General features: G+C 45.1%; 1 protein-coding gene across 1 annotated transcript; it reads right to left on the bottom strand.

Moving 5' to 3' along the window:
* Window positions 1-1,817: 1,817 nt before the first annotated feature.
* On the bottom strand, window positions 1,818-26,535 carry bltp3a (bridge-like lipid transfer protein family member 3A). The gene is made up of 21 exons (XM_080854196.1): window positions 26,422-26,535; window positions 20,562-20,724; window positions 18,178-18,216; window positions 17,930-18,021; window positions 17,343-17,532; window positions 16,731-16,871; window positions 16,339-16,509; window positions 15,719-15,899; window positions 15,332-15,424; window positions 12,401-12,571; window positions 11,942-12,111; window positions 10,891-11,032; window positions 10,117-10,310; window positions 8,458-9,779; window positions 7,132-7,316; window positions 6,783-6,928; window positions 6,085-6,235; window positions 5,563-5,834; window positions 4,188-4,296; window positions 3,100-3,197; window positions 1,818-1,941 (listed from the first exon to the last, which is right to left on the bottom strand). The coding sequence occupies exons 1-21, from the start codon at window positions 26,463-26,465 to the stop codon at window positions 1,831-1,833; spliced, it is 4,185 nt and encodes a 1,394-aa protein (XP_080710322.1). The 5' UTR covers window positions 26,466-26,535; the 3' UTR covers window positions 1,818-1,830.
* Window positions 26,536-27,383: the final 848 nt, after the last annotated feature.

The raw sequence follows: 27,383 nt of genomic DNA on the forward strand, positions 1-27,383 counted from the left end.
CACCTGGTGAAAGTGTTCATTTGACATCAAACCTGTAACCTATGTCTAGGTCTATGTAACCTAAAACCTCCTTGATCTGTGGTTACCCACAATCCACCTGTGAATGAGCCTTAGTCATTTATGGTGTGCTCCTCTTCTTTACATTGAACCATATTAATGCCTTCACAACACTGAGGCTGTGCAGAACCCTTGCTGAACTTAGTGTATAAGGACTTGCTGACAGCTTCCCCCACAGGAAATCCCCAGTTCTCAAATTCATATTTAAAAAAATGATTCTAATAAAAACAACAAAGCATATCATGCATATACAACCTATGTTTTCTCGATGACAGAGCAAATCAGAGAAAGACCTCATGTGCAAAAATCAGACCAAAAAATGACTGCCTCAGCTATCTACATTAGACATTTTTTAGTTTTGTTCAAATATTTTATATGCGACATGATGCCACACAGTGTAAACAAATGGAATTGTACGGAAATTGGAAAAAAAGGCTACAAATATTTGGCATTAAGTATGTTTAGAGTGCTTCTGTTGTATCCAATATGGCGCTCATACTTTACAGATGATGATTTTTTCATGTGCTCGGCATTCCATGTGCAAAGATGCACACAGAGAAAATAGACAATCTAAAACAGCCAGCAGCTGACAAGATCATTTTGATAGATGTCTTTTTGCTACATCTGACACAACTTTAAATTAATATGAAATGCTCTGAAACAAGAGGGGGGGGGGGGGGGGGTCATTGAGATCCCCATTGACACTAACATGACCTTTCCCAAACACCATTTCATCTGTGGAAAAAGAATGAAATGACTAGGTTTAGAAACTAACAAGGCAAGTCTTCATTAGTTACCCGTTTTTTTTCTTACACACACACATACACATTCATCCCTGTGCGCCTTAGCGTAACAGCCTCTTTTTAAGGACATTTTGTAGTAATTGAGTGAGATTAAATTGGTTGATCCAGTATGTTAGAATACTGAAAGCTGAAAAGAGGGTCCTCAATCTACAGATAACACTGCAAATGAACACGACAGCAATGTGATGCACCTGCCATTCTAAACAGGACAGAGGTGTGCTTGTTAGTTTTTTAAAACTCCTTAGCTCCTTAATACCATAGTGGTCCTACACAGAACTGCATTGATGCATCTAAATAGCAGCCAATGATAACATATACAACTAACATACCGATGCTAAGAAATGATATGGCTAAGAAGAATTTACAAGCTCATAAACGGACTACAAGACTTCCAAACCTTTGGGAGATGTTAGCTGACCCACAATTGGCCAATGTTGTAATACTAGTAGAATTTACGGCCTGCCGAACAGTGAGGATTACACACACAGACACAAACAAAAAAAGAAAAGGGAAAAAAAACGAAGTAAATGTGGGAAGAAAACATAAATAAAATACTATGGAGTTCTTCGGCAGTGAAACAGTGCATGTGCAATTGGGTTTCCACCAGGACTCTACAATGGCTGAGACATGAAGTTTAACTGTCTGTACACCACATATGTAGCATAAGAAGACATCTTCTTTCCCCAACAAAAAGTCATCAAGGCTCAGGCAAAAAATGGCCAGATGTTAACCCATTCCTCATATATAGCCCCCAGATCCTTTCACAAAGAACAAAAATGGGACCTTACTAGAATTGCAGACCACAGTCTGCCTCCCACCCTCTATTTGTTGACAAAGTATACATATTTTTAAGGTTACACCCCCCCCCCCAAGACCTCTGAGAAGGAGTTTGTTCTGTGGCACTTCAGTTTGTTCTCCATGACTTCAGTAGTTCCTTGTCGCCCCCTGCTGGTCTGGTGTACGTAGGAGATCACAGTGTGAACATGGGATCATACTTCCGCACTTCCTGCAGGAGGCGCTCTCTTTCCAGCAGAGCTTGAGAGAGAGCAGACTGTGCCTCGGAGAGCTGTGACTCAACAGCCTGCATCAGCACAAAAGAAAATGTTACACAGTGTAATATAGAAAGCATGCAAAACAGTAAAATATACATATATGAGAGAGTAATATTTACATATATCTGATAGGTTATTGAGATCTATTGCAATACAAATTTACATATACCAAGGGGACGTCCAACAGCCTGTTGCAAATATGAATCTTTATTGCTCTGAGACTGCTATATTTTATTTTGCTCTAGCAACACTGTACCAGACATTCCAATATGACTCACTAACATTGAATTTAAACCAGAGAGGGAGGGAGGGAGGGAGGGAGAGAGAGACAGAGAGGGAGGGAGAGAGAGCACACATCAGATCCGTAGATGCATCTCTAGTGTTACAAACAGGTTGAAGTGCAATTGTGTGGTGAAAGAGGAAGGTTACACCAGTGCTGGCCAGAGTTCACTTCATTGATGTAATTAAGTTACTAAGCAAGATAATATGACCAGAGGTGCAACCTATTCCATTCTTAACTTCAAAACCCAATGGTTAGGGATTATCATCACATCTTTAACAGAAAGGCCCTCTCCTGTTGCGTTAGTAGCAAGCAGAAACACTTTAGCAAGTTCAAGATGGAAATGAGGATTTGCATTTTGATTCTGCCATATTGTTAAGCTCAGTCAGTTCCTTGTTAACCTCATCAGTAGTCATTAAAAGAGAGGGGGGTTGGACAACTCAGCCTGTATTTGTGTATCTGCCTATGTAAGCAGCCATATTTGTGTAGTGTGAAGATACACTTCCAACTGTGTGGGAAGGCCTTACGGCACCAGTCAATGGAAAACGATATCTCTATGTACATCGATTCAGTGGTCAAATAAGCCATGACGGATCAATTAGTTTGTTCTAAATCATTTTCTAGAGGAGCCTGTGACAGCTTCAGTCTGGCTCCCCCCACACATGTGTCCAGAGCGAATCAGGAGAACCACACCGTCATGGTAAATAAGCCTTGCTCTCCAGACAGACAGCTGTGGAGTGTGGCGTGTCTGTCACTCAACAGAGAGCTATCGGCACTTGGAGACTTGGAAACACTTGGAGTGTGCATGTGCGTGTGTGTGTGTCCCTGTTGCTGTGGGCTGTAAGTGTGAAGTGTGTTCTAGAATTGAACTCGTCGTTAAGCAACCGCTCTGATAGGGATGGGGTACCTTGCTGTCGTCTGTGGCACCACTGCAGCCTCGTTCTCCAGATTTCCAACACGCCGCTGTGGTCACTGCACTCTCCTCCTTGACCTGCTCCTCGCCCGCTGGGAAAGAGCAGATATACAAATCATGTCAAGTCATTAGGACAAGCAGAGAGGACAGCTGCAGATTTATGATGTACTGCAACACAATTTCACAAAGTCACACAGAAATCAATGACATTCTTGATTGAGACATATTGTTTTCCCTATATCTGTCATGAATACAAATGCCTTACATTATGCGTGCTAGGTTGAATTTCTGAGAAGTATTGTCACAACAAATAATTGGTCTTCATTCAGCATTCAAATCAACAGTCAATAACATATTCAATACAGTCAATGAGTCCATAACATCCAATACCGTACATGTTCTGGATGTTTCTATAGATCTGAGGGCTCATGTACACACCCTTGAGCACACACAAAGCTAGAAAGCTGCATCAAGTTCAGAAGTATGAAAGCTTTTCTTTGTACGTTCCAAACAATGGAAAATTGAGCACATATGCACAAGCACCACACTCCACCCTCTCTCCCTCAATTACACTCGTTTTAATATGCGGATGAATATAAATAGGCCTAGGCTACAGCCATGTTCAGATGAAACAAAATGGCAAAAGCAAGCAGCAAATCAACCAAAAGCAAATTTCAGTGAAAGCAAGGTAGAGATGCTCTTATCCGATGTGAAGGCAAGAAAACAAATTTAATTTGGCAATTTGTCATCTGGCATTGATGCCAAAAGAAAACCGTGGCTATTAATGCAGAAAACTGTGCATCTGTAACCACAGAATAAATGAATCATGAGTTGACCAAGGGGACCTTGCTACAATATTAGTCAGTCACATTTCTGCATGGCCTCTAAGTGTTGCCAACTGACTAAAACCTTTAGAAATGTGCGTACGCCTGACATTATTCAGTTTGCGTGCAGAAACGCGCACTCTGTCTTTCATTTCACCCTAGATACATCCGACCGTGAGTGTCAAAGATGGCGTACGCAACGTTTGTACACAAGGTGCCTGGTGTCTTTCCTTGTGTTCTGGACACGTCCCCACTCACATCTCAGGCTGAAGACCCCGTCGTCAGAGCGCTCCAGAACCACTCTGTCCAAACTGAAGACCACAGGCACAGACTGGGGAGCGGTGGGGTAGACCAGGGGCCCTTGGTCCTGAGAGGAGAGGGAGACGGAGAAAAACATGGTGAGGAAGTGAAGGGATGGAGACAAGGATTGTATGCCAACACCAATTCTTGTTACACTTCTGAAAAGATGCTTATGTGTGCTGTTTCCCTGTTTGTGAGACAAATGACATATCGTCACCTTCCTAAAAAAAATGTCCTAATATTTTTTTTTAGGTTTTCCAGAAAACACAAAAAACTACCGGACTATAAGGCGCACTTAAAAGCCTTTAATTTTCTCAAAAAAAGAAAGTGAGCCTTATAATCCGGAGCGCCTTATATATGGATTAATGCTGGTTGTGCTTACTGACCTCGAAGCGTTTTTGTGTGGTACACGGCGCTATGTCAAAATGTTTTAGTACGACTTTGGTAAACTACAAAGCGGCACCGCTTGCAGCAGTACGGCTACCGTATTTTATATAAACCCTCGAACAGTACATTGCTTCCGACCACTGTTGCTCTCTTTGCTGGAGGCTCGGTGTTGGAAGTGCCTTCTCCAGCAAGCTTGAAATGACAACTAAAGTAATTTGCTATGGAGTAATGCTGGGAGCGTTGCTCTCTATCCATTAAATAGGGAATGCATTTCACGTATGTGTAGAACCTATTTAGAATGGCTGACCTTCCATAAAACGGCAGTGAAAGAGCCTGGAGGCCAACAGTACCTCTGCCTCAATGAGGGGGGCGTGTGAGAGCATATCAGCATGCTAACGTTATACATATTAGCAGCAAGGCTAGCTAGCTACTATGTGTTCCAATGGATTTTTGGTCTAAGCGTTAGCAGCAACCTAACAATAAGGGTGGAGAGCTTCAGTTAAGACCTACAATACTCAACGCAACATTTTGAGAGTTACTGTGAATACGCTAACGTTTGATTTAGCAGTATCACTCTGTTTTTTTTAAGTGTTACAACTGAACAATGTTGATAGTTATTGTGAACACTTTTAATAAAGTTTGACTGACTGACTGTTTTGTTTCGCTTAATGCGCCTTATATAAAAAAATGACTTAGGCAATTATTTCAGGAAGGGGACAATAGGATGCATGAAAGTTCATAGTCTTAGAAACGTTTGTACATTTGTAATAGACAATAAGAAATAATATCCACTATGTGGTCCGCACCATCATCAACACACTGTTAATGTGCTGGCACATGATGGCAATGTGGCAACGTGATTTCCACCTTTTTATAGCACAGAAATTAACTGAATACAGTCCTATGAAACAGAACTACCACTGGCATCCCTCTCTGTTGGCCATACCTTGAGTGTGAAGACGGTATCTCGGAGCCTGATCCTCATGGGCTGCACGTCTGTGGCCAGCTCGTCCTCCAGGAAGGGCCCCAGGCCCCCGAGCGAGGAGGCCACCAGCTCAGCCCGGCAGCCCTCCACGTGCAGCTCCAGGAAGCCCACGCTCTCCGACAGGGGGCTGTGGCGGGCGGCGCCAGGACCCATCTCCATCCGCAGCGCCACCACTGGAGGGGAGGAGGAACTGTGGACGGGGGAGAGGGGCCTTCTGGGAGACGATACACCACCTGGGGGAGAGGGAAGGAAAAAAAGGCTTAGGAGAAAAGTCAGTGGAGGATGTAAACACCTTCACAGTAATAACAAATAAGAATTAACCACTAGACACATATTTATTAAATATTGGGTTCTGTACAGGGCCTTCATTGTTATTGGTGCAATATAAATAAATAAAACCGAACTGAGACTGATAAGGAATACTAAAATTGACATTTTTTATGCTCTTCACAGTCCTGAGGGCATTCGGCTCATTTGGCTCACCCTGAGTCAGTCCTGCCAGGAGCTCGGAGATCCTCTGGTTGCCCAGCGTCTTGGGCGTCATCTCCTGAGCCACCAGCGCTACCACCACGTCCTCCCCCTTCAGCTCCGACACGCTGCCCACCCCGCTCAGGCACAGCAGCAGCACGGACGCCTGGAACCAACCAGAGCACAGGGACTCATTAGTGACTCACTGCACAGACAGGGTTCCAGTACACACACACACACACACACACACACACACACACACACACACACACACACACACACACACACACACACACACACACACACACACAGACACACACACACACACACACACAGACACACAGAGTAGGATATTAGTATTTTATAAGTAGTTGTTGTTGTACCTACCACTGCTGTGTGCATTAGGTGGCTTAAGGGTTCAATAGTATGAGGCCTATGTGTGCCTATGCGTGTGAAGCACCTTGAAAGTATTCAAAGAATGTATGTCAGCCGTACAGTCTGAAAACAACCCAGGGCATAATCTGCACTAGAGTATAAGTGGTACAATTTCACCTTTGGCACATTAAGAGTGCTAGGTATAGTTCCTATGCGCCTCTGACAGTTTTTTTAAAGAGGTGTTCCGCTGCACCTTGTCTTCTGTAGTGCTGCTATGACCCGAGACCTGTGTGCCACTGTGGTCTGTCCGCCAGACGGGTGTGTGTGTGGGGACTCACCATGTCCTCACTGATGTCCTCTATGCTCTGAGACAGAGAGCTGCTCTGGTCGGCCGAGGAGCCGGCCTCGGTGCCTGCCGCAGGGCTGCCTCGACTGGCCAGCAGGCCCGCAATGCTCTCAGGCCTCATGGACTCCACACCGGACTCTGAAAAAACACCAAACACATCAGGATGAGGTCAGGCTGGAGCCAGTGAATCTGTGTCCATGACGCCGTCAAACATGTGCCTGACCACTACTATTCACCCAGGTCAAATCTGAGTCAGCCTCTGTGTTTCCACAGTTTCCACAGATTCCACCCATTAAACCCCCAAAAGACAACTTTAACCCGCCACCCTCACACCGGCGTACCAGAGTCCATGAGGTTGACAAAGTTTTCGCTGGAGTCGCTGCACACTGACAGCCTGTCGTCGGGCAGGCTCCCGTCTAGTATGGCGCTGTCGAAGGAGGCCTGGGAGGGAGACTGCTTCATCGTCTGCAGCCGGAGACTCCCCAGCAGGGACGGGCTGGAGTCCTCAGGCCGAGGGGACGGATCCCTACGGAACACAACAAAACAATTCAGTCACTAGAAGACATGGAAGGGAAATTCATTCATGATGTTGGTCCTTGGAGTATAAATATCATACTGGTAATTAATAAAGATAAATATAGTAAATGATTTCTATATTCTATATTACCCTAAGTATAGTATATTATATATATACTGTATATATTATACTGCTAATATAAACATATAGGGCTGCATTCATTAATTATGTTGCTGAACACACAGCATTGTTCCATATCTGATTACATTTCTTTCGTCAAATAGAAGCAGGCAGTTAATAGCTATACCTTAATAAAATGTTGTAACCTAGTTTAATGAGATCTCTCAGACATCTAGGGAATGTTTTGAGCTGTGAAACATTATTAGGGGTACACAGCGTTTTGCTGTGTGGATAACTTAATACTGTGGAAATCCTGGTGTGGATCCGAACACAACCGTCATTGTAACATTATTATCTAGCTTAACAGGAAGCCTGTGGCCCACTCACTCCATAAACACGGCTGGCGTGCCACTCAGATCACAGCACACGGCTCAGGGTTGAGCCGGCGGGTTTAGAGAGAGAGCTGACTCGAGCCCACGGGGTATGCGCTGTCCCTCCACTTCCAACTTACACTTCACACACACTCCAATGGGACCAGCGCTAATTAGTGCTAATTCCTCTAGCCCTTTCAGTGGACCTTCCAAATAGTTTCAAAACTGGGTCAACTGTTATCCAGCTACTGTACAGGGTACTGTGATTATGCTTAAACCGTGCAAGGTGTACTGTGTTTAAAAGTGACTAATACACAAAAATATTCAAACAGCTGTAATGACATCAGCTTTCTTGAAATTCATTCATATTTTTACATTCTGTTTGTTTACTTGCCATTTTGACATGTACTCAGACAGATCTCTACCACTGGGAACCTTTCTAAATGGGGCAAAAGCCCATAGGTCACACTAGGTTATGAGGGAGTGATGCTTCCCTCTGCAGCCTTGGTCTTCTAGAGCTAGTTGAACCTAATCCTATCTGTTTGTATGTCCCACATGTGCCACCTCCATTGTGTAAAGCTAAAATAAACAGCCTGAAACATCGGACATGCATTGAGCCATTAGTTGGGTGACCAGAGGAGGAGTGAGGGGGGTTGTACTTGGCTGGTGAGGCGAAGAGCATCTTGGTCATGCCCGAGCTTCGGCCCAGCATACTGAAGGCGTCCTTTGTGATGGAGAAGGCCCCTTTGGTCAGGTCCAGCGAGGCGCTGAAGGCGTCCTTGGTGACGTCCTTGGTGGCGGTGAGGGCGCTGGAGAGCTCCCCCTCCAGGCTGAAGGCGGACGCGTCTCTCGGCAGGATAACGGCATTCCCAGGGGACAGCGGCGGTGAGAGCGCGGGGGCTTCTGCGGTGGCAGTGCCTTCCTCCAACGCCTCGCACGCCTCCTCCACAGACCCCTCCTGTTCCTCGTCCTGGTCCACACCACCTGCCAGGGCCGCGTTGCCGTTGCCCCCAATCCCGCTGTCCTCCAGCGGCCCTGGGTCTGAGCTGTGGTGGGTGGGTGACGCGTCAGAGTCGCTCATGCTAGGGCTCTCGGTCTCCTCCGGGGAGCGGGCTTCTTCCTCGGGCTGGCTGGCCGACGGCGGCAGCAGCAGGCCCAGCTCCAGGGCGTCCACCAGGAAGGCCACACAGACACTGTGTGGCGTCCGCTGCTCCTCCTTGGCCGGCTGGCTGGCTCTCTGCCTGCCCTCCCCAAAGTCTCCCCGGCTCAGCTCGCCACCCAACTGCGCCAGAGTGTCCTTCATGCGCAGCAGGGCCACATACTGGAAGTGGTTGAGCCACACCTTCATCGGTGTCACCGACTGGGCCAGGATGTGGATGGAGGCTGATGGAGGGTCAGCTCCAGCCTGCTCATGGGCTTCCTCGCTGGGCAAGGAGTTGGGAGTGTCCTCCCTGAGTCCATTCTGCTGGCTGGAGATCTGGCTGAGGTGATTGCTGTGGCCGGTGTGATCGGCGGGAGCTGGGTCGGTCGTGGGGGAGAGGCAGGCGCCGTTCCTGAAGGCAGTCGGCCGGCACATCCACACGGCCATGGCGAACGGCTCCACGAAGGGCAGGGCTTTCCCCTTGGGGCCGCGCCGGGCCCCCTCAAAGTTGAGAGCCACCCGCGACAGGCTGAGGGACCAGATGTCCTGGGCACGGGGGGGCCTCCTGTCCAGCAGGGGGCAGGGCACCTGCTCCTGGGAGAGCCGGAGGAAGGCGGGCGGCAGCGGGTGGAAACTGCCTCGGTCGCACGGAAAGTTGGACGGCATCACCCGCTGGAAGAAAGGGCGGGACGAGAAGCAGCCATAGGTGCTGCCAAGGTCGGCACGGGAACCGTGAGGAGCGTGCCGGGTGTTGCTAAGGACCATCTGGGGGACGGAGATGCTGAGGGACTGAGGTCTGTCTGGGTGGTCCAGGATGGAGGATTCTAGAGGGATAATGAGCTGAGAACAAGACAATACAGTGATTCACGTGTACTTACTATTCAGCAAGAAATATTATAATATTTCATTAATATGTACATTATCAAAATTTGTATAAATGAATTTATGACCAACAGATTACACCAGCTATCACATAAGCAAACTACAATAAACCAGGGCCATGTTTCATTTCACAGGAAGTACATGTAGCATAGAGCAGTAAATAGATAACTGAATCATTGAGGGGAAAATACTGCAAATATATACTGTATAGTGTAATTAACCTAATACAATATATATAATATATATACACACTTTTGACATTTCGGCGGTGGATTTCAAGTAAAGCTGCGATCACCTTGAGCTGCGCCGCGTCCATGCGGAGGTCCACGTGCTCGTCGCTCTTGCTGCTGTCCTGGAGGTGGTAGAAGGCCTTCACCTGGTCCAGGGTGCGCAGCAGGCCCCGGGAGAAGGTGTTGACCCACAGCACGCTGGCCGGGTCCACGCACAGCTGCAGGCCGTTCAGCTGGGCGTACAGGTTGGAGTAGGGAACTGTCCCCCCAGGCGAGAGACACAGAGACACAAATGGAGAGGGGCTGTGATGAACTGGTTTGGGTAGGGTCGAGTCGGACTGGGGTGCAGTCAGCTGTGGAATGACTAATGACTTAAGTGGGAGATCTAAAGGAGATGATTGGTCATGAATTTTAAACATTGTTTTTCCCATTGTCACGGTTTGTTTTTGAATATAAAAGGTGCTTTTAAAATGTCAGTTAATGCTGGTGTGAAAATTCAGGTCCATCAGTGGTGACTAAGAAATCATTTAAAAACATAAGACTGCAAGGATAGTTTCTAGGCAGTGCAGAATGTGAGGAATGTAAAACAGTTCTATCTATCCAAACAATGTGCAGAAAGTCACATCTAAATAAGATATTAGGATCATTTATTGGGACTGAGATAGTCTCTGTTCGTTTGTTGTTTACCATCATTCATTACTTTATTCTTTACTACTGTCAAGTCCGTTCTTCAGTGCTTATGGTTGGTTGAAGTTGAAACATTCAAGTACAGCTGATCAACATCAATATGTTGGCGTCAAAGTGAAAGGGTGTATAGAGGGGTATAGAAAGCAGCATACTGGGCAGATCAGGGTTGTTAGGGAGGTAGTACTCGGTGAACTGCAGGTGGATGGCCGGTACGTTGTCGGGCAGGTGGAGAGCCTTGCGGTTGCATGAGAGGAGGGACTGAGTCTTCTTGCTGTGGCGGCCGCCCGTAGACACCTGAGAAAGGAACAGAGGCACGGTCGATCATTTAACGAGTGTAGAGCGCTAGGGGGCTCACCGCCAGTACAACAGGGCTACCAATCAACCCCCCACACCCTCTCTCAGGGCGTCTGCTCAGGGGAAAACCATAAATCCCACAGAGAGCATATGCCACATCTGTGGCCAAGAGGAAATGGTGAAAGAAAAGAGAAACTGCTGAAAGCTAATTTTAGGGGATAGCTTTTTTTTCTTTTTACTGTGGCTGTGCCACTTTAAGCTCATGGCTGGGTGACCTGGGGACTGATTCAGTTCCTCTCTCGTTTTAGTTCTTACTCACTCCATCCGTCCATCATGTGACAGTGGGTTTTAAGGGTTCAATGACTGAAATAAAAAATCTACGTTTTCTTTGTTCTCACTGCGAACTACTTTCAGAAAAAGTGCACCACTTCTTCCAAGTAAAAATGTCAAACAATTCACTTTAAATCATGTGACTCCTTAACAAAGACTGGTACTGCTAAAATATTGGGTTCATTCAGTTATGGCTCATTTAATTACTTAAAGGAGTATTTTGAGTGTGCGACTACTGTCGTATACACTTCCGTGGCATATTTTCCTTGGCCAATAATGGTGTGGTCTAGGTTACGTTCATGGATGTCAAATTGGATTTGGAGGATTGGACTTCTATCAAGTACATTTAGTTATTTGTGGTAACAATTGGCTTGATTCCTACAGCATAAAACTGTCATAAGCATGTCATAAACATGTCATGGCAGATGGCATATTTTTCATAAGTTGTCAAGACAACTGTGATTAACCAGTTTTATATGACAATTATAACAGCTTTTAATGTTTGTTCAAGCAAAGTGTCACCAAATGTGCCTGGCCACCAATGACACGCACCAGAGAGAGATGATCGTAAACTCTAACCTGATGGATGTCGAGGTCGTCCACTCGGACCACCACGCAGCTGGAGCGCAGCCTCTTCAAGGGAGTCCCTGGAGGGGGGGCGGTGGCCGCGGAGGCCGCGGGGGCAGTGGAGCTCCGACGTGAGGCCTGCTCTCGGTCAGGGGGGCTGGATTTAGGGACCGACTCTCCATCTGATTTCAGGCAAGAGATGACTCACATCGACCCAGAAATCAAACTCCACTAAAGCTTCCACAGCTCACAAACTATTTCAACACTGTGATATATATATACAGCCAATGGACCGTCACATCACTGGTATTTCTATCCAAGACGAGACTGAAAAAGGAAAACGATTTGTATCTGTGGTTGAAATAAGCACCCAGGGAAATCCTAGATACCCTTTGATGTCGCTGAGAGTAAATATTAAAAAAAAAAACAGCTCTTACTTCCTCTGCCCACAAGGCGAGTTTCTCGTCTTACCCTGGGTTTTCTTGGCGGGGGATTCTCTGGCAGGTGCTGAGGGCTGGGAGTGGGGTCCGGGGATGCCTGAGGCCTCCATGCGGCTCTGGAACTCCTGCAGCAGCTTGGCCGCCCACTGGGCCCTGGCCTCCATGGCGCTGCAGTGGCGCTCCCAGTGCCGACAGCCATCACCTACCAGAACAATTCAATTCAATTCAATTCAATTCAATTCAATTCAATTCAATTCAATTCAATTCAATTCAATTCAATTCAATTCAATTCAATGCAATGCAATGCAATGCGATGCAATTCAATTCAATTCAATTCCTCTTCAGTGGTTAACTCATACCGTCAGATCTGCTTATTATACTTAAATAGACTCTACAGCAGCTGTTACAATCTCTGCTAGTGGAGCAGTCAGTTCAGTCAGTCAGTAAGATGTTCGGTTCAATCTCACACTCTATGCTTTCAAGCTATTCTATGGTTAGAGGGTAATAGTTGATGTGAAAATCATATAGAATATATAAAGAATGCTGTGCCTTTCCAAGCCAGTCTTTGCTCAGGCACAGGAGATATTACATAAGAATTAAGCTCAAGCATTATGAAGACATCTCAAGTGACAGTCGCGGTCACTAATGAGTCTCCGTGAGAGAGTACAGTACAGACAAAGCTTTCTACTAAAACTCACATGGGAAAGAAAAGGCTTCTATCAATGGCTACCCATTCTAAGAACACAGAGATATAGCTATATCCCATTTAAAGCTGCAGTAGTAGTAACCTGCACAAAAATTACTTTGTCCTATTTGCTAAAATCGTCACTATGTGTTGACAGTAGTCCATGATACAGATAATCTGTGGAAAAAAAAAGGGCTACTCTGGCTCCACCCTGAGCTCCCAAAGCCATTTGCTAGAATCCAATCAAATCGGAGTCTGAATAAAAACAACCAGAGCTAGAAGGAGTCAGGCGGACTGTCGATCACTGCTTGTGCACATGCTGCGTGCAGCACCCCTACACGCTCTCGCTCTATCAAGCTCAATATCTTCAGTGAATGGCGGATAAACAACCACCAGCAATGAAAAGGCTGCCCAATCTCTCCTTTGCCAACAACTTATATGACAAAGGGCCTCATTTATAAAACGTTGCGTAGAAACCATCCTACATTTTGTCTAAGACATTTCCTGAAATGAGCGTAAGTTAGATCCACAGTAAACAGACGTACACACAAAAAAAACACGTGTACGCCAATCCTTCGGTTATAAATCACAAATGGTAGTGAAATTGTGCGCAACTGAATCTCCGCCCTCAAAACGCCCCTATTTAATCTAATCAGCATATTATTAATGCACAAACAGAGCGCATCCTCATGTGCTGTATTAAAGTGGATTCACTTTAATACAGCATCCCCATGTGCTGTATTAAAGTGGACTTCCTGGGCTGTTTGAGTGTGCGCAATCTGGATGAAAATACATTGGGAACCCTGTTTTACGCAGGAAATCCTCTTACACATTTTGCTGTTCCTGAGCACTGTATGGAAATCTTATAAATTACGGGCATATAAAGTGATAATACTGCGAAGAACATCGGGCAAAATTCTGCTAAATGAACTCCAATTTCTCATCGGAACGTTCCTGTAGCCAGGAATCCAAGAACAGACAGAACCTGAACGTGTATGGACTGGTTGCATCTGGTGCGCCTCTGTAGACGAGAGGCTATTTGGGCACAACGCTCTCGACAAGCTGTAGGCCTACGTGCTTATCAGCCATAAATCATCCTGTGTCAAAAAGTGTGAGCGATCACGAAAAAACCCTTTCTCTCCTTATTGCGCAGTTGGCAATATCCTCTAACAACGCCAATGCAGCTATAACTCCTAATGAAAACTAAGCCACTATTAGACTTTCTATAGGCTATAGATTGAGCGAAATGTTTTACACTTGTGAAATTAAAACGGAATACCTATTAGACATGAATCTCATTCATGTATGAATTGTTCTAATAGTTGAATTGATTTTATTGAGCGAAACATTAGCCCTAATGGTGACGGTGGTGCACGATGATGATAATGAAACTGCGTGTCGGCGCTTTGAGTTCTAAATTCCTGCAGTACTCCAGTATTGCCACAAGGAAATGTACTTACACGAACTAAAACCAGACATAGAGATACGTCCTTTTCTACGTCTAAGACGGTTTTTATAAATCTGTACTTAGACGTGGATTTGATCGCACGCACAGTCTAAGATCAATTCTGTGCGTAAGTACGTTTTATAAATGAGGCCCATTGACAAAACAGAAGAAGACCAATGAAGAAAAGAAAGAGCTGGACCATGCCCAAGGGTAAATCACAGAGGTCCATGGGCAGCAGTGGAGATAAAGACGAAAGGGTTCAGAAGCTAAGCCTTTTAAGTCAATGATTTTGATGGTGTGTATTTGATATTGTGGCAGTTAGTATAATTACCTATAAACTAGCTCTTCAACCCAGCCCATTCCCAGGAGGCGAAAACTGACACAGTTGAAGGGCAGGAAAAGCGACGCCATAATTTCCGTATTTTGTATGGTTTGATTTGTTTATGTAGCCAATGTAGCTAGCTACTCATGAAGCATATGTATTATCCCAACGCCAACGCTAGTAGACTGTAGCTAAGGCTGTAGACTGTAAGCGAAGGCGACGATTCTCTGCACTCTTCTCCAGGGCTCTCTCGTGGACTCAGCAGTAGTCAGGCAGTGCGGGTTCATGTGTTTTGGAGGAGTGGCTTTGGAGGGGTCTGAAAGAAGGGGCTCTGATTTTTGTCCTACTCTTCCTGGTTTCTCCAGAATTGCCTACCCTAGCTTTAAGCACATTTAGATTTAACGATTTGTCTGTGTTTGTGCTTGTGCTTGTTTGCTTGGCTCCTGACCCTTGACCAGGTCACTGGAGATACTATGGATGGAGCTCCAAAGGGAAGAGTGTTGCTCACCTGGCCGGTGGTAGGGGTAGTAGTCCAGGCCCAGCTTGCGGAATGTGAGCTGCATGGCTCCCTGAGAGCCTTTGGGCGGAGGTTCATCCGAATCTGAGGGCGGAGATCAAAAGGTCAAAGGTCACCACATACATATCATCCACACCAACCACCTCAGAAATGAACTGTAATGCGCTCACAGTATTACAAAAGGTTTGATACTTTTTCTTACTCATTAAATAACATCACCAAATTGAAAAAAAAATATCTCTGAACAATTACTTTCACAATACCCCATAATGTCATATGTGTTTACAATGTTTACAATCCACCATTGCAAGTGCTAGCATATTTAACTATAGAGAACCATGTGATACGGGACAGGGAGAAGAGGAGGGTGCAGCCCACCTGAGTCCACTGAGGAGCTGTCATTGCAGATATGGAGGTCCAGGCGGGAGATAAACGTGTGGTAAGAGGACTCCTTCACATCGTGGAGATCAAAGTACTGGCCCAGCGTGCTGGGGGTGCCGGAGGGAGCTGGAGGGGGGTCGGTCCACCAAGTTTGAATGCCTGGAGATGGAGGGGCAGTCTGGAGGAGAAGCAGAGTGCCTTATTAGATTATATATTATATCTGATTAGATTAGAGTCTGTGATAGCCCCATACATATACATACGTATAGAATCTGTTTCTGTACAGTACAGTATGTGAAGCAAGAATAAATCCCACAATAAACCATCTAAACAACATAACAGAATGGAAATGCTGTATGACCAACACAGAGTATGCTGAACCACAGAACATTCAAAATATTCCCTCAAGAGCCTGACATTTTACCTGGCATTTTACTAGCTTAATTGATTTTTACTCATTATATTTAATGCACAACATAATTAAGTAGGACAGGATACTAATGATCATTCTTAATAGGATTCTGTAGTATTCAGCATGAAGTGTCCTCGATCAGTCTCACTCCCCCAGCACAAGGCAGGGGAGACAGGTAGTGGGAGTGGGAGAAGGATTCCGTTACCTGCAGCGAGTCGGCGGCCATACTCTTCCGCTGCTGAGCAGACTTCTCCATGGCCTCGGTCAGGGACTTGGCGTAGTGGATGATGGCCTTGAGCTGGGAGTCGGTCAGCACCCACAGCAGGTCGTCCAAGATGAAGAGCAGCTTGGAGGCCAGAACATTGCAGTCCTTTACCTGGGGTGGGGGGGGGGGGATACAGGCATTAAAAAAAACTAGTTGGGAATTCCTGTTTACTGGTGTTGACTTTTCAGAAACCTGCTTATCAGTGTCATATATTTAAACTTTTCAGCAAAGCTTCAGTTAGTTGAAATGCTCAAAGTGCTTTATTTAAACCAAATTCAACCAATGGTATGTACATCTCTAGTGTATTATGTAGGGATAGGTGAGATGGTTACCCTTCGCTTGAGTGCAATGCGGATTCGTCCCTGATTAGTGATGAGACGTAAGGGTGTGCTGCCCAGGTCCTGATCCTCGCTCTCGATGGCATCTGCCTCAATCCGCAGACTCTGCCAGTTGATTTCCTTAAATGTCAGGACCTGTGGGACAGAGAAGTGGACACATGCTTAGTGCACAGTGCACAGATGCAAACACATAGATGTTTCCTGCCAATAAAAGGCCAGTAAAAGGTTGTAAACTATTCCATGCTTACTGCCTTGAGTAACACTGCATCTTCTGAGGGACTTTAATTGAAAACATAAACATTGACAGAGATTGGGGTGGACAGTGGGAGGGGGAGGTAGAGGGGGGAGCCGGTCTGTATCTTTGACTTGGTCACATTTCCAGATAACCAGATAACTGCCTACCAACAAGTGCAGAGGGAAAAACCTGCATCCAGACTGAGCTGATTAGGGAATCTAATGTTAGCTTTGGAGGTGGGTTTTTAAAAAAAAAAAAAAAGAGAGAGAACTGGAAGATCTGTGCCCCCCCCCCCCCTCGCCAGCTGTGCAGCTGCGACCAACCCTGACGACAGCAAGAGCAGAAGCGCAGCCAGCCCTCCCTGACGTTACCTCTCCTCTCTTGGGGTCTGTAATGCGCGTGTAGCGGAGGTCGCTCTTCTGCCACTTGGGGTTCAGGCTGTTGCCCTGCAGCTGCCACAGTTCAAAGGACGCGTGGAAAGCCTGAGCCTGGACCTTGATGGTGATGGAGTTGATGACGACCGACATGCCCTCCACCACCTTCTCAGCAAAGCCGTACTCACTGTCGGGGGGAAGACAACCAAGAGTATATAAGCAAACACAGAAACAGAAGCAAACTGTAGGCAGGGTTACAGCCAGTTGAAAGGATTTACATGATGACTTAACCCGAGTAGTATTTACAGCAAACATCACTGAATGCACCCTTACCAGAGGAACCTAGGAATTTGGCTGCTGAATCCATGTCTCTAAACTGCATTGTTGGCTATGCTATGAGAGGTAGATGGTAATATACTGCTGTATGCTAATAAACAGGAGAGAACACAGTGGACCAGCTGTTGTAGAAACTACTTAGAAATGCTTATACAGGTTATAAACAATTCTGACATTCAAATATCGAGTTTTCTACATTTGAATAAGAAATTGGAGAAAGGAGGAGCAAATGGAGGAATGCCTCGGACCTTTGACCTGCTGTGATGGCTATGGGGGATGGCCCATTGGGGGCACGTGGCTCCTCACAGGTCCTCATCTCCACCTCCACCTTATCCAGGAACTGTCATGGTTAGGGGGACAGGTCAGAACATGAGAGACACAGTGAGACAAGGACATCTACTAAAGGTTAAACAATGTATTATAACCTTACATGTGCTTCGAAGGAAAATGATCAAAGAGTTGAAAATGATCAAATCAATGCAATCTGTCTCCTTACCAGGCAGATAGGGCTGGTCTTCAGCTTGGTCCATTGGATCTAGATGGGACAAAAGAATATATGTTTTGGAAAGAAAGAAACAAAATACTGTACCACAGTATTCATCAAACAATATTCATCACCACCACAACTAATTTACATAATACACTTCCCTTCAAGACATTCCACAAAGGCTTATAGGATACTGTCAATCCTGATACAATAAGCCATTGTTTCCCTCAGAAACTGAAACAATAACATTGATTTGCAAGCGCTGTCCTCTACCGGTTAAGCTAGGGGCCTTCATATGACTATTTCCACGACTCCAGAGTGAAACTCAAAGCTTCCCTTCTCTCTGCACTGACCAATAATGTATTGATTCAGCCTCTACTCAGTCTCAGTTAGGCTGTGAATGGGGCCTCACAATGTGACCAAAATAAACCCCCATCACAGAGCTTCCTGCATTAAAGTTAAAAGGGAATATGATCTGTGAAAGTTGTGTGTGAAAGTTGTGTGTGTAACTGTGTGTCTGTCTGTGTGTCTGTGTGTCTGTGTGTGTGTGTGTGTGTGTGTGTGTGTGTGTGTGTGTGTCTGTCTGTGTGTGTGTCTGTGTGTCTGTGTGTCTGTGTGTGTGTGTGTGTGTGTGTGTGTGTGTGTGTGTGTCTGTGTGTGTGTCTGTGTGTCTGTCTGTGTCTGTCTGTGTCTGTCTGTGTGTGTGTCTGTGTGTGTGTCTGTGTGTGTGTCTGTCTGTGTGTGTGTGTGTCTGTGTGTGTGTGTGTCTGTGTGTGTGTGTGTCTGTGTGTGTGTGTGTCTGTGTGTGTGTGTGTCTGTGTGTGTGTGTGTCTGTGTGTGTGTGTGTCTGTGTGTGTGTGTGTCTGTGTGTGTGTGTGTCTGTCTGTGTGTGTGTCTGTCTGTGTGTGTGTCTGTCTGTGTGTGTGTCTGTCTGTGTGTGTGTGTGTCTGTGTGTGTGTGTCTGTGTGTGTGTGTCTGTGTGTGTGTGTGTCTGTGTGTGTGTGTGTCTGTGTGTGTGTGTGTCTGTCTGTGTGTGTGTCTGTCTGTGTGTGTGTCTGTCTGTGTGTGTGTCTGTCTGTGTGTGTGTGTGTCTGTGTGTGTGTGTCTGTGTGTGTGTGTCTGTGTGTGTGTGTGTCTGTGTGTGTGTGTGTCTGTGTGTGTGTGTGTCTGTGTGTGTGTGTGTCTGTGTGTGTGTGTGTGTGTGTGTGTGTGTCTGTGTGTGTGTGTGTCTGTGTGTGTTTTAATGAAGCATAACCAGTGATATCTGCACTGGTCTTATCTCCTATCTTAAAGCCAAAGGGCTCTGCTCCACTGACTCTGCTCCTGTGTGCCTCTATCTATCCACCATCACAAAAACACACTTATCTCCAGGCAGCAGCAGTGGTTCATGCCTTTGGCTGCCTGTGTGGTTTTCCTCTATGAACGACACAGATGGTGTCAGTGGGCAGACATCACCACAGTGACGGAACATCTCTCCTACCCAGCGCGCATCTGTGCACCTAGTCAACTCAGACAGCCCTGAAACACTTTACGAGCAGTGTCATGTTTTTATGAAATTGAATTCTTGCCTATGTGACCATTGGCAACTTATTAAATGTGAGATGCTAGCGCTCTGATGGTAAGAGGGTTGAGTCAGATGCTGTTCATTGTTCCTGTTTCCAATATTAATTAAACGTGGTCTGCAGGCTGTTAAAGACGGTGAACGATTTCAGAGAAATGTATTCTGATAGATCAGCCACTGTGGTTTGGCCACCTTTTTGTTTGATTTGTGCTGTAGACTAGCATATTTTACAATGTGCAATGAAGTTGTAATGCGGAAATGTCATTCAAAAACACAACAAAATAATAAGAATAAACACAATAATAAAGCACTTAACCTTTACCAGAGTCAAAAAGCCTGGGCATCTTAAGCATATTCTAAATGCATCATGTCAAAGGGGTCTGTCTGTTGTCAATAAAATGGAAGAGAGTATTTATTACACAGATGGCTAATTACATACCACTGCACGCAGAGGGGTCCGATTTTAGTGAACTCATCCCCTGGAGTCAAACTGAGAGTTTAAGAGGCTGTTCTCATCATTTAGAATGCATGACAAGACTGCAGCAAGGATTCCCCCAAGTGCAAGTGAAGGATATTAGTCTGGGAGAGCTTCAATGTTCCAGAGCGAAACAGACACCTGAGTAACTAAAGACACATTATGAGGAAATAGCACAGTGTAAATCCTCCAGATATCTATTAGAGTAGACTATAAAGAGTAGTCCATAACCATGACGCTTTCATTCAAAGGGTCTCACAGACCAACAGTTTATTCTTCAGTATCTGAACCCCTCTGGCTCTGGTGCTTGGGGCATTACTGCTGGTATCTTCCCCACTGAGAGACACGGTCCCCTACCCGAATGGCGGCCTTGTTGCAGTAGACACGGGTGACGGCCAACCAGGTGGGCAGGTCCAGCATGTTCTGCAGAACCTCCTCATCCAGCTCCAGGTTGGACAGCTGCCCCTCCCCCTTGAGCGTGCTCAGGTTGATCTTGTCCGGGGACAGGTTCTTGGTGAATCTGGGAGGAGGCAGAAAGTGAACAAGCTGAGGCACATCTGCTCTCTAAGCGTTAGTGTGTTAGTGTAGCGGCATTGATGTGAGGGTTGGTCTTCCCCATGTTGTTAAACGGATGAACATGCATGAACCAAGGCTAAGGCCCAATCTCAATTCTTCGCCTTGCCCCTTATCTTCCCCCTTACCCTTGAAGTTGCGCGTTCATGTAAGAGCTAGTGGTGTCTCAATACCCAATTTGATCAAGATAAAGGGATAAGATTGAGGGCTATATGGCCCTTGGAGTTAAGATAATCCGAGACCTTACTTGCTCCTCCAAGGGCTATCCCAGAGCACACAGCGAAACCAGCTCTGGAATTTTCCAAAAAACATGGCTGCTTGAAGTGAGGAATATTTTACATGAATAAAGCTATCTACACAACTTTTTATATGTTTATAATGACTCGGTTTGATCTGAAATGTACTACACGAACGATGCAGAGTATTGTAGGTCTTAACTGAAGCTTTCAAACAGTAGTTTTAGGTTACAGCTAGCGCGTATGCCACCACTTCATTGGATTATATGGTAGCTTGCTAGGACTAGCCTGACTCCATGCATGTGTACAGATAACTTTATTATCCACGAATTACGTTTGATATCTGTGAATGACAGCACTTGCTTTGGAGACATCGATCTGTGCTTTACATGTACCGTCCACAAAACAATTACGACAGTCTAGTTTTGTGCTCTATACAGTCGTATATATATTTGCAACCATAATTGAAACTTTTTTTAAATCGCTAGTTTCTTAGCTCATACAGTCACGCATGTCTACAGATAACTTATCCGCGAATTCCGTTTGATATCTGTGAATGACAGCACTTGTTTGAAGACATCGACCTGTGCTTTACATGTACCATCCTGTATTATCCAGGGACGCCAAGTGACATACCCGAAACCGAGTGGCGTCTCATTTCATAGGGGAAAGTTTTCAGCCCTTGGCCCTTACACTTGCAAGTGCTAGGGTTAAGACAAAGACAAAGAAAAAGGGGCAAGGGGAAGAATCGAGATTGGGCCTAAGAATGGGTTGCCATCCATTGCTGCTGTTCTGGAACGTGGGCTGGGTTATTCATACAATACTATGGCAATGCGTTGTTTTCAGAACATGGGCGAGACGTCTTCTCATTGATAAAGCAGCTGAGGAATGTAGATGCTCCGAATGAGTGATTATTGAATGCAGCTAAGCTTTACAGACTTCCAAGCAACTGTGTCATTTTGACAGGCTGAGCATATGGTTTTGAAGCTGAATTGATGACATTTTGGCACTCTAGAAGAGATGTATCAACTAATTGAGAGGAACACTGATAGTTGCCTATGTGTGATCCAACAGGGTTAGATTACATTTCAGCCAGTGGGATCAGGCCTCTCCTAAAGATCCATTTATCGGCCAGAGGTTACTTAACTCAACATCTTAATTTCAGAGTCCAAGTCTTGAGCAAACACAGAAACTATGCGAAAGGTCCTTAACAAGAGGCAAAAACAGCTGACGGCAAGTCCTCAAGGACACACCAATAGCCCACTACACAACACTATTAGGAGGGGAGGATAAATGAGCCACAGGCATCTGGGACACATGTCAGAGCTTCCTCCCTTTCTTTATCCAATGGTCAAGCCAACATGTGGCTGCCATGAGGTCATGGATGAGAGGATGGTGATGTGCCACATGCACACGTGCAGACCCTCACACAGAAACACAGACCCTCTCTATCTTTGTCTCTCTCTCTCACTCACACACACACACACACACACACACACACACACACACACACACACACACACACACACACACACACACACACACACACACACACACACACACACACACACACACACACACACACACACACACACACACACACACACACACACACACACACCAGACCCCTTGGCTGCCCCAGCACACCCACCCATCACAATGACGGTCAGTGGCTAGCTGTAGGGTAATAAGATTAGGCGAGCATCTGTGAGTACCTTAAGGCTGCTCATAGTGTAATTCTCCTACCCCCTCCCCCACCCTCCCATAAAGCCTGCCCTGAGACACCACAGAGACCTGTATGACCAACAAAATCAGCCCTCTTGAAATTGGCTACATACTCTCCTCTATCCCTGAATAGGTCTTTGTGAATGTTCTTTTAAAACAGAAACAAGAAAAAAAGGGTCAAAAGGAAGAAAAATAGAGCAGGCTCAAAATAAGGCAGTGTGTGTGTGTGTGTGTGTGTGTGTGTGTGTGTGTGTGTGTGTGTGTGTGTGTGTGTGTGTGTGTGTGTCTGCATCAAATGGCATCCTCGGGTAATATCTGGAGACGGAGTCTCCTGACGGAGTAGAATGCATTTTAAATGGGATGCTCTCTCTTGTGTGAGGATGGAGAGAAGGAGAGGGGAAGGGAGAGGAAGAGAGAGATCAAAGAAAAGCATCTCACTGCATATTCCCCATAATTCATTCAGCTCAGCCAGTGAGGCTCGCCTATTTATGGAAGGGTGGTAGGCTAACTGATTCTACTCCGTTTACTCAGACACCTTATAAAAGGACAGATTACTTTCAGTAGGTATGACAGAAATTAGACAGAAATAAAATAAAAGTATTCTCTGATATATGTATGCATAAATATAACATTACCACGTACCACTGAACATAACCACTCCCAAATTGGCTCAGAATTGCCCTGGTCCTGGTGTCAAACAAGCAGGCCATCACTCAGCTGGCACTGAATACTGCTCTCAGGTGCATAGACTACACCTTCTTAACAAACTCACTCCCTTTTGGAACAGCACCCATAGGCAGCCCATCCCACAGCTCAAAATGCTCACTGAAATTCAAACACAGTGCAGCTGTAGCCAGAATTCTATTTCCACGTTTTAAACTAGCCGCTGGCACAGCTGAGGCAAATCAATATTCCGTTGGAACACTCAGCCTACAATTTACACTTGTATCTGAACGGTAAAAAGGAAACTCATTTACACTTTCCCAAGCCCACATTAAAAAGACTAAGTAAGAATCCTGATAATAATAATGATCTGATCAGAGGTCCATCATTAGCTTGCAAAACTGTGTTTCACTTTAGCTCTTGAAAATGTTGGGTGAATTGGTTAAGACATGGTAATGAACTGGCAGAGCAGGGAGACACGGCATTCATCGGCAGACTATCAAAAGCCCTTCCCTCAGCTCAGAACTGAGTTCTATTAACATGATCTGTCTGTGGAACATTGCAGCCAGAATACAACAGATTCTCCTTTTTTTAGTAATTATCCACAGAGAGTGAGCAGGCAGTGAAGCCCAAGCTGAAGCCAATCACTTGGCCTAGCCCACGGGGTTTGACTGTTGTTCTGCCTGGAGAGACAGAGATGGAGGGAGCGTGACAAAGACTAAAAGGGAGAGCTGAGGACAGCAAGCTAGTGAGAGAAAGGCAGAGGAAAAGAGAGGGAGGCAGAGAGAGACGGAGGAAAATAAACAGAGCAAGAAAGGGAAGGATGTGACAAAAAAAAATAATAATCTGATGCAAGGCTGTAAAAGGTTGTCTTTCTTTGCTTTTCTATTCTATTGACAAGGGATGACTCATACACACTCCACAGCTAACCATTTATTCAGGGACGGCGCTTATATGAGGTGGGGGGGTTGCTGGAAAAGTACCTGCCAAACCGAAGGGGCACGCCGTAAGCCTAACACTGGACTCCATCTCTACAGGGCCGGAGTGTTCCCCTGCCTCACCCAGTGGCGCTCATCATTTTGACAGGGGCCCTTATCATGCACAGTAAATGTGAGGGGGGGTGTACTTGGGGGAAACCCAAAAGTCTCTGGTCTGCTGGTGAAACACAGTGCCTGCCTCAGTGACAGGGTGAATCAGCAAGGGCTCACCACCTCCCCCCCCCCCCCCCCCCTATCCAACAACCCCCTACAGTCAGCAAAGAATGATGACTAGCACTAACAACACACGCTTTCAGAGCAGGAATTACAGCATTCTGCTCAGGCTTTCAAGGGCAGAAACCTACCACTCTGTTACACCCAAATAAATTAAAGGCACAGCAGCTTACAAAGGTATGCGTTCCATTTCATTTCAAATACAAAACAAATCTCTCAGGGCCTCTCCATTAAAAGGAGATGTACTGTTGCTCTAAATTGACCTGGGCCTAATTTAATTTATTCACAAAAAAGTCAGGTAGTAAAAGTTCCGGCACAATTTCATTTGATGTCATAAAGGTAGAGAAAATAACTCCATCATCACCTTCGGGCGGGAGTCTACGCCATCTTTCTCAACTGATCACGGTTGAAGGAGGCACAAATTGAGCAATGACAGACACTGAACCAGTGAAAACATGCTAGATCAGTGCCACCGGGCTTGCCTGGCCGAAGCCAGAGCATATTGATGGCACATGACACGATTTGGATCCCTGCACGCCTTCAAAGCAGCGCTGTGAAGATTGCGCTGAATCAAGTCTTGGCAGGCACTCCAACCCGACTTGGAGCAGGCTCCACAACAAGCATGTGCTTTGACAGAGGCAGCAGGCACTGCATTAGGCAACACATTTGAATACGAGAAGATGACTGAGTTTAAGACAGGTCGCATTGAGAACAAGGGTCTTACTGTGCAGAAGGCGAGCCATCCACCTGAGCTTTACTTCCCTACTTAAAATAATGCTGTACTTCACTAGTTTCTCTCTCTTTAGTTAAGTCAATAAAAAGCTGGCAAATGACATCTAACCTTAAGATATTTGGATTATAAAAATATCATGACAATATATCTTGACACAGTCAAAACTGTGATGTGACAGAAAGAAAAACATCAGAATCATTTCTGTAATATTCAGCTTTAGATTCAGAAATTAACCGATAAGTAACATGATGTAAAACAAAAACAATATTTTATCAGGTGCCATCCTGACAAAATAGCTTTTGTTCTAGCAAACGATGGTAAAAAAAAAAAATTGCTTTAGTCATTTAGTCTCTTTTCGTATGAAGAGAAAAGGAAATAGAAACCAACTTGAGGCGAGCCCACAAAATATCTATGCTTCTAATATGGCCTGGTTGTCATAAATACTGCACTTTATCTGAATTAATGTCCACTAATATGAACCTGATATGAAATAACAAGGGTAGTGACCAGATCATTTCTAATAGATGTGCTCCAGTAGACGGAAATTAACAATAAAACGTTGTTAGCCAGCTAATGTTAGCTTCCAAACTAACAGTCTATCTGCAAGGATGTATGTCCTATATATAACTACAAACAATTTTAATTAAACAACAATTGCAAAACAATACCAATGTATATCCTGCCTCGATGATAAAATAAATATTACCGATGATAAAGACTCAGGGGTAGCTTGAAATTATCAACAAACAGTTAGTAAGGTTCAGCTTTCGTGCACCAGACAACTTGATTTTTAATGATGCTCGGTGTCTCACGGAGTCCTACAAGCTAGACAGCAAGCTAGGCAGGCAGTTTAGGTTAGCAAACAACCTTCAAGTAAACACAAATGTAGGCGTCATCATACGATATAACTGAACGTGTCTTCTTAAGAATCTTTCATATTTTGACCAGGTTGTCATTGCAGTGTGAGGTTCAACAACAATTCAGGCCGAACGTTACATCCATTCATCAATCTCACTGTAAAATCAGCACAAAAACATACAAGACAGTAACGTTAACGGGAATCTCTGTTGGCTCACCTCGACAAATGTTTCAAGATTTGCTTTTTAATAATCCCCGCCATCTCCGTTCCTGTTATGCACTGGTCAGAAAGATTTTTTAGTTTTCAACGTTTATTACGTTTACTGTTTTTGACATTTCTGTCTATTTCGCATCTTCGGTATTCCCTCCGTCGGACACTTCCACACCGGTCATTTCATCTCTTCGGTCGTCCAATATCCCATAAGACACTGCGAGAAATATGTGAGGGGTTGAGGGGGGCTTTGGCAATCAACAGTGCATCATAGCACCACCTGCTGGACCTTTTATCGAGGTACAGCTTGGCAAAAATGGAAACACCTACAGAACTAGTTCGTTTTTAGTATAAAAAGGTTGAGCATCATCAAACCAGTTGTGATATTTTTCTGACTTCTACTAATATTGTACTTTGTTGGCCTAGTCAGTTCCTGCCGTGACAAGTTTTACAGAAATATTTCTCAATAATTGTGTATGCTGAAGGAGAAGCCAAAGAGGTGTAAATCAGTGTGCCAGGTTAAAAGTATTTTCCAGTATGAAAAGGCACAGCATAAGGGTGATAAATTCAACAAGAGTCGTACCTTTGGTGGGACAATTAGAATGAAAATTTCACATTTATTCCCACTTATTCAATATTTAATCTGACTACTGTAATCTGCAGAAGATTTTTTTGTCATCGCTAGTAACTTTGTATGTGACTGTAGTTTTTGCAACTTATCTATCTACACTATGTTCATTATTTTTGATGGATAAACCAAGACATGTTATTCCCTTCCCTAGAGCCATCTGTAGACTGTTGTCTGAGGTCTGCTAAGAGAGGTCACTCCTTACACACCAGAGTGACCACATCAACATTAACTATATATTCTAATGCATAACGTCTTGAGATAAAGACAGCAACTGTTTGAAGGTGTAGTGAGTGTCACATTAACTGTGAATGTGGTTAAGATCCATATTTACCAGTTCT

Source organism: Sprattus sprattus, assembly GCF_963457725.1.
Source record: "Sprattus sprattus genome assembly, chromosome: 16".
Classification (NCBI taxonomy): Eukaryota; Metazoa; Chordata; class Actinopteri; order Clupeiformes; family Clupeidae; genus Sprattus; species Sprattus sprattus.

Excerpts from the sequence above, each read along its gene's own strand:
- bltp3a (XM_080854196.1), bottom strand. The coding sequence starts at position 26,465 with ATGGCGGGGATTATTAAAAAGCAAATCTTGAAACATTTGTCGAG. Across the intron at positions 20,725-26,421 it reads ATCTTGAAACATTTGTCGAG|ATTCACCAAGAACCTGTCCC; the intron begins GTGAGCCAACAG and ends GCCTCCTCCCAG. Across the intron at positions 4,297-5,562 it reads ATACCGTCTTCACACTCAAG|GACCAAGGGCCCCTGGTCTA; the intron begins GTATGGCCAACA and ends CTCTCCTCTCAG.